This window comes from Atta colombica, unplaced genomic scaffold (assembly GCF_001594045.1).
Source record: "Atta colombica isolate Treedump-2 unplaced genomic scaffold, Acol1.0 scaffold295, whole genome shotgun sequence".
Taxonomy (NCBI): Eukaryota; Metazoa; Arthropoda; class Insecta; order Hymenoptera; family Formicidae; genus Atta; species Atta colombica.
Window position 1 is genome coordinate 317,757 of NW_017259398.1, and position 8,154 is coordinate 325,910.

Below are 8,154 nucleotides of genomic sequence, written 5' to 3' on the forward strand. Positions count from 1 at the left end.
AATGAAATGTAAGACAGAAACGTATATACAAACGCTTGGCCATATTTTTTTTGACTTCTCATACCTTTCTTCTTCTTTTTTTTTGTGCTTCGATACGCGTGCAACTTCAAATGGCTAGGCATTTATATCCCCGTGTGTATATATACAAACCATTTTACAAGTATCTCTGGAAAATAGATAGGACATCTTCTTCTATTCGGGCGGTCAAAGTCTCGCTACAAATGCTTTGAAGCATTTGATGGACCAATTATAAGAAAAAATTTTACAAACTAACCAATTAAAAAATATTTCAAAGTGTATGCAACATCGCGTTGATCATATTCTAGGTTCTACATTAAGACTACGTTCCAAAATTTTCTCTCCGAAAAAATGTTACTCGAAATATATAATACACGTAACGTATACTATATAGCACATAGAGCAAAATCTTCCTCGGAAAGAAAATTTTGGAATTAGCCTAGATAGAATGATCACGTGATGAGCATGTTGATCAAATGTACAACACGAAAGTGTCTCTACTGATTATACATACTTGTATCTGGTTTACCATGGTCACAGTATATACAATAGCGCAATTCTCTGTCGGCACCTTTGATGTTAGTATTGGCCAAAATGGACTGCGGCATGCAATAAGAAAAGGGGCGTACAATAAAAGGAATAGGGAACAGAGAATTTCCTATCAGAAATTGCGTATTCCACAATACATGATTTTTGATAGGCTAAAATTCTTATTCTCTATTCTCTATTTTGTGTTTCTTTTATTGTGCGGAACCCCTAAGTTATCTTATGTTGTCACGGTTATCACTTAAACTTCTTTCTCTCTTCATCCTTTTTTCATTCTGTCAAAATTCTCGCAAAACTCACTACATTTATTCGCATCGTAATCCAACGAATTCGTTGAAGTGAGTAAATATTATTGTAGGAACTTATTGGGGTATTTAAAGCATGCAACGCGAATACCTAATATTGCAATGAAACAATTTAGATTTTATGAAAATTAATTGTAAAAATAAATTGTAAATATATTGAAAAATAAAGAAAAAAATAGGAAAAATAAAGAAAAATTAGGAAAAATATTAAATTAACTTAAAAATGTATATTTGTATAAAGAAATATTATATTAATTATATATCTATGAAAATATTATGAGAAAGCTGATATAAAAGAAATTTATGTTTAAAAAATAAATTTAAAATACAATAAATAAAAAAAAATCTTTCTTGTTCAATTTTCTATGTTACTTTTGTTTACTTTTTCACTTTATCACTTTTTCACAAAAATTAGACCAATCTCTCGAAGTTTCTCACACAATATTTCACCACACAGACAATATACGTAATACTTCCCTCTAAATTTCTACTCTGAACCATGTATGCCTGAAAAACAAATGTTTAAATGAAATATTGAAACGCTCATTTAAATAGAGAGAAAAAAGAGAGAGAGAGAGAGAAAAAGAGAGAAAGAGCAATGAAAAAAGGAGGAAATGAGATGGGGCAACTTAGGGGCTCCGCATAATAAAAGGAACAGGAAACAGAGAATAGGGAATAAGGATTTCAACCTATCAGAAACTGTGTATTTCACAATACATGATTTCTGATAGGTTGAAATTCTTATTCTCTGTTCTCTGTTCCCTGTTCCTTTTATTGTGCGGAGCCCCTTATTTATTTTACGCATGCGCACTCCATTTTAGCCAACATAAAATCAGGAGAGTTGCGCTACTGTATATACTATACCGTGGTCTATAGTTTATACACTCCGCGTGTACGTACATACGTGTATGCGTGTTTCGTATTTGATTTATATATAGTACTCGGTGAAGATTTCGTTTCTTCACGAGAGGTATAATTCTGTCCAATTCTGTCTGTCACCGATAGCTGTACGTAGAGTTATTGTTTCAATATAACGGATAAGGCTAACGATGCCGCTGCAAGTTCACGACGTTCAGGTAAATTTCCCATCGAGATCAGGCACGAGCGATTCTCCTCAAGATCGCACGCGACTCAAGAGGGAATAATTGTTTTGGGGGTTATCCAGAGCAAACCTTCACTTGCACGCATCTCTTTATTGTTTCTTCATTCTTCTCGATTGAAATACTCCTGTAGGCTGAATGGTTTGTCTTTTATCTTATTATTTGCAGCAAAATGTCGTGGAGCCAATGCAGGTTGATGCTCCTACAGAGGATAATGATAATGCTGAAGAGGAACCATATATAGTAGAAAACCCGACGCTAGTACGTATAAAGATCGGTTTAATATAAAAACAATTCTATATTTGTTAATCACAGAAATTCAATTTCATTGTATGAGCATTGTTTCCTTACTTTTTTATCAGGATTTGGAAGTATATGCCAATAGTTATACTGGACTCGCAAAACTACACAGGCTTGTATATATCGCTGATCATTGTCCATCATTACGAATAGAAGCATTAAAGATGGCAATTACTTATGTGATGACTACATATAATGTTGGACTTTATATAATGTTGCATAAAAAGCTTGTAGAAGCTATGGGCTATACTCCTGGATTACCAGATATAGCGACACAGTCAACCTCTCAGGATATGCCAACAATGGATCAGACATGGGTAGAGACTCGATCTAAGAAGGCTGCTCTTAAGTTAGAAAAGTTCGATACTGATCTGAAAAATTACAAGAGCAACTCTATTAAGGAGAGCATACGAAGAGGTCACGATGATTTGGGAGATCACTACTTGAATTGCGGCGATCTCGTTCATGCTTTAAAATGTTATTCTAGAGCACGAGATTACTGTACTAGTGGCAAGCACGTTGTGAACATGTGTTTGAATGTAATCAAAGTTTCTGTTTATCTACAAAATTGGTCTCATGTACTTAGTTATGTCACCAAGGCTGAAAGTACACCAGACTTTCCAGAATTACATGGTAAAGACAACAATCAAGCGATAGTCACAAAGTTAAAAGTGGCAGCGGGCTTGGCAGAATTGGCAACAAGGAAATATAAAATGGCCGCAAAACATTTTTTACAAGCGTCTTTAGATCATTGCGACTGCCCTGAATTGCTGTCCCCTGGAAATGTAGCTCTTTATGGAGGACTTTGTGCTTTAGCAACTTTTGACAGACACGAATTGCAAAAACAAGTTATATTTAGTAGTTCCTTCAAATTATTTCTAGAATTAGAACCACAACTCCGAGATATAATTTTCAAATTTTATGAATCAAAATATGCATCTTGTTTGAAACTGCTCGATGAGATAAAGGATAATATTCTCTTGGATATGTACATAGCACCTCATGTAAACCTGTTGTATACACAAATTCGAAATAGAGCCTTGATACAATATTTTAGTCCTTACCTAAGTGCAGACATGAGAAGAATGGCGACTGCATTCAATAGAACTGTATCTGAATTAGAAGATGAACTCATGCAACTTATTCTCGATGGTCAGATTCAAGCTCGTATAGATTCACACAACAAGGTGAGAAGTTGCACTTGATTTACATTTAACATTTTATATTTTTCTTAAGGTGCATTACATCAAGCATCTATCCAGAAACTCGAGCATGTGTATGATTATAAATCTTCTAAACTTTCAACTTGCAAAAGATAACTTGCAAAAAATAAACTTTCAACTTGCAAAAGACAATGATTATGTTCTGATATATATTGTCCTATATATATATAATATTAAAAATTCAATTTATTTATATTATATAATCAAACAAGATATATAATCACCTCTAGCAGTGCGCATTGAATTCAATGCATTTCAGTAAAGTTATTATTTATTTAATAAATATATCATTGTACATACGCTTGATGCTCCTAAATATCTTTAGACATTTATAAATTATGTGAGAGTATTTTAATAATGTATTTTAATAAATTATTAAGAAATATATAGATTTAATTGTGCAATTGATACAATTATTACAGATTTTATATGCAAAAGATGTCGATCAACGTAGCACCACTTTTGAGAAGTCTATGAGTGTTGGAAAAGATTATCAGAGGCGTACTCGTATGTTAATCTTAAGAGCTGCGATGTTGAAACAGCATATTCATGTGAAGGTGAGACTTTTTTTGCAATTATATTTTCTCATTGTTAGTATATCAACTATAAATTTCATCAAAAAAAATTTTGTTTATCATTCTATTTAAAAGTGTTTTTGTCATGATAGAGTCCTCAACGGGATAGTACACAAGGAGGTGAAATGTCAGTAGCACCTGGAAATGGCACTTTAGCTGTAAAAAATTGAAATTGTATGCGCATTAACTGGAAGAAGCAAAAATTTATATGCGTGTCTCTCTCTTTCAACTGCCATGTCCATCTAGGTATGAGAAGATAAGATTTCATTGTCACATCCGATATTGCGTTATTTCTGCAAAGTCAATGACCTGTACCTCATTTTCAACATATGTATAATATATAACATGTACACACACACACACACACACACACACACACACACACACACAAAAAATACACACACACAAGTTAATCAAAAAGAAATCAGACTAGGTCTATTAAAATTTAAATATTTTTTACATAATTTATATTTGGAATCCACATCCCCTTCAAAGTAGTATACATTGTTTTACATTGATTTTGTTGTACATTGATCTCATTGCTTTTATCATACCTCCTTTAGAAATGTCTTTTAGAAATCTTTATCTCAAATTATGTTAAAACATCTTTTGTGATTTAGCCTGGGATGTTCTTGATTCTTGATTGGAATACCGCTTCTTGAGATTCAATTTTATTGTGAAAAATAAAAAGAAAATCGAGTCAAGCTAAATCCGGGTAGTAAAGACTCAAAAAAGTGAGAAAACTCAAGAGCGCAATGAAGATCATCCTAATTGTTTTTTTAACATTGAGGAAATCATGCACCAAGAATTTGTTTCTGCCAATCAGTCAATAAAGATTTTTTTATTGCAACATTTGAGATTGCGTGAAGATGCAAGAATTTAGAACTTAGATATAATTAAGGCCATCCAGAGTGAATCGCAAAAAGTGCTTTTAGATAAAGATTCCAGAGTACATTTGAGGAGACATTATGAAAGCAATGGAATTGCTGTAATAAAATTAGAAAGAAATTTGAAGGTGATGAAAGATCAGACTTAATAAATTAGGTAAATATATTTAAATTTTTATAGGATTCTCCTGTTTCTTTTTTATTGATTTATGTACATTATTGCTATGTTGCGTTGTTTTAAAAGAATAAAAGTGACTTTATCTCCAGTATGATTAATAATAATAAAATCATAAAAGAGGAAATTGTAATATAAACTAATTTCCTGATTAATTAATACAATGTGGTCTCTTGCAACAAAATTATATTAAAAAATCATAAATCTTAAGTTCCTCTGTATACAGTGCGATGTGAATAAACCTAAGACTTTAATATACTCTATTAAGAGTTTAGAATAATTATATTTAGAATAATTATAAATAAATTTATTGCGTTAACAGCTTTATGCAAGTCTATCATCCTTATACAATTTGTTTTATTTTCTCGTATCTTCTAATTCAATAAAAGAGATAAAATTTTCAATTTTTTTATATAAATAATGTTTAAATATTTATCAAATAAAAATGTTTTATATACATGCGAGTAAAAAAAATATTGAATGGTATAGATTACGTTATTTTTCAACAGCATTACAATCCGAGTTGAGCCTTAATCTCTTGGAGAAAAATAATCTCGTGTTTTGATTTTCTCTTATTCCGTTACAATTGTAATTTTTATAGGAAAAATAAACTCCTTACCCACATTGGGTAATTATATGCATGCGTACTTTCCACTTAATTTATAACTGCTGGCGCTGCACACAGAACTCTGCTTTGCTTCGTCACGTGAGAAAAAGCAGAGCTTTCATTGGAGATCGCTCATCGTGTTCAGTGTGCAGCAGGCATTTATTTCGCGTATCCGGAAGTGACTGACTTGAAACACGAGTTACACGAGGGGTATATGTAGATCGCGCCGAGTGCATCTAATCAATATGGACGGTGGCAATATACGGGATCTCGTCGGTCATGTATAAACAAGTCGTGTGTATTTTCTGATTGACGGTTGACGGCGAATGGGAGATAAATCACAATCAAGATACTCGCATCGCATGAAAAATCGGGACACGTTTGTCGTTCCTTAGCTCTTTCATGAATCTCGCGACCGGATGTGTCGTCATGCTGTGTTGGCCAAGTCGGGACGTGATGACAGACTTTATACATTAACATCCTAACCACTAATCAGAGTACATAATTATTTTTGCGGCTGGACGTGAACGCGTAAACGTCCAAACATGGTGTTGGCGGATCTCGGACGTAAGATTACGTCCGCTCTGCGGTCGCTCAGCAATGCGACCGTCATCAATGAAGAGGTGAGTTTATTTAGCAACCTATCCGCAATACGCGTGATACGACTTCCTCAAGAATGATTTGTAAACAAAAAAAAAAAGAAACCCGAATGATATGATTCCATATCTTCCTATATGTATTCGACGTTACTTCTCTTTAGACAGCGCGCTTGAAAATTTCCATTTATTTCTAACAATATTGTTGTACGAACTTATGTTTACATTCACAGCTTGAATTTTCCATCTGTCCGAGAACGTTGACAATATTGTACGCTGTAATCAAGAGATATAATGAATTTTAGAGGATTATCCCTCTATTGATTTTTCAGAAATAATTTGATTAGAACTTTTGATTTCTTATATATTGTAGTGTTTATATTATATTCTGTTCTTTTAAATATAACTGGGTGTTTTTCATTTGGTGACACAAGTTGACAAAAGTGTTAGTTTATCTTTGTTACTCATAGAAGACCTGTTTTTTTTATTTCTGTACTTTCTAAACTGGTGCATAGTGCAATAAATTGAAGTGAAACAAATATAGATTTTAAATATCAAGAAAGATAGAATGATACTTGTGTTGAGTTATGCTATTAAATGGAAAGCACATTAGATTTGTATCATATAGCTTTATCAATTAACACTAAACACTTTCGATAGGTTTTAAATTCTATGCTGAAAGAGATATGTGCAGCATTACTTGAAGCTGATGTAAATATTAGATTAGTGAAAAAATTACGAGAAAATGTACGTAAAGTTATCGATTTTGATGATATGGCTGGTGGTATTAATAAAAGGAGGATGATACAGAGCGCAGTTTTCAAAGAACTCGTGAAGGTTGGTTTATCATTTGATTTCTTACAAAAATTTATAATGTTGAAAGTATATTCCAGTATTTGAAAATATATTGACAGTTTTTTTAACCAACGATTCTTTTTTAGTTGATTGATCCTGGTGTCAAAGCTTATCAACCAGTAAAAGGCCGTCCTAACATAATTATGTTTGTTGGTTTACAAGGATCAGGTAAAACAACAACTTGTACCAAACTGGCGTATCATTATCTTAAGAAAAATTGGAAGGCGTGCTTAGTATGCGCTGATACTTTTCGTGCTGGTGCATATGATCAAATAAAGCAGAATGCCACAAAAGCTAGGATACCATTTTATGGGAGGTAAAAAAAAAATAGAAAATATTTATTACAATCTACGTTATTATGCTACTGCAAGATTATTGTGTTATGCTAACAATTTCTAAATTTAGTTATACAGAAGTAGATCCTGTAACAATTGCACAAGATGGTGTCGACATGTTCAAGAAGGAAGGATATGAGATTATTATTGTAGATACAAGTGGAAGGCATAAACAAGAAGAATCATTATTCGAAGAAATGTTACAAGTCGCCAATGCTGTGGTAAAATTATAGCACTTTTTCAAAAAATAATGCATAGAGAAAAAAAATTTTTTAAATACTAAGTCTTTGCATATTCCAGCAACCAGACAATATAATCTTTGTAATGGATGCAACGATAGGTCAAGCTTGCGAAGCACAGGCAAAAGCTTTTAAAGAACGTGTTAACGTTGGTTCCATCATAATCACAAAATTAGATGGCCACGCTAAAGGTGGTGGAGCACTTTCCGCGTAAGTTCTTTTTTTCTAATTTCTAGTTTAATAATTTTATATATTTTTTGTTTTTTGTAATATGTTTATGCAAATTAAACAGGGAAATTATTTCATTATACTTCTAGCATAAGCAATTGCATATAATATATATATATATAATGTTATATATATATAAGTTTTATATATATATAATATTATATA

The 8,154-nt window shown here is 32.3% G+C and overlaps 2 protein-coding genes across 2 annotated transcripts in view; both read left to right on the plus strand.

Moving 5' to 3' along the window:
- Positions 1 to 1,789: 1,789 nt before the first annotated feature.
- LOC108690122 (COP9 signalosome complex subunit 1) lies at positions 1,790 to 5,093 on the plus strand. Its single transcript, XM_018197256.1, has 5 exons — positions 1,790 to 1,945; positions 2,138 to 2,230; positions 2,332 to 3,456; positions 3,915 to 4,049; positions 4,160 to 5,093. Exons 1-5 carry the CDS (start codon positions 1,919 to 1,921, stop codon positions 4,235 to 4,237), a joined length of 1,458 nt encoding a protein of 485 aa, XP_018052745.1. The 5' UTR covers positions 1,790 to 1,918; the 3' UTR covers positions 4,238 to 5,093.
- An 831-nt stretch (positions 5,094 to 5,924) lies between these two features.
- The window catches only part of LOC108690112 (signal recognition particle 54 kDa protein), a 4,497-nt gene continuing 2,267 nt past the window's right edge, over positions 5,925 to 8,154 (plus strand). Inside the window, exons 1-5 of the mRNA XM_018197237.1 lie at positions 5,925 to 6,359; positions 6,993 to 7,169; positions 7,274 to 7,503; positions 7,593 to 7,743; positions 7,823 to 7,971. Of these exons, the coding sequence (XP_018052726.1) occupies positions 6,282 to 6,359; positions 6,993 to 7,169; positions 7,274 to 7,503; positions 7,593 to 7,743; positions 7,823 to 7,971 (785 nt within the window). The 5' untranslated portion in view covers positions 5,925 to 6,281. The remainder of the gene's footprint in view (positions 6,360 to 6,992; positions 7,170 to 7,273; positions 7,504 to 7,592; positions 7,744 to 7,822; positions 7,972 to 8,154) is intronic.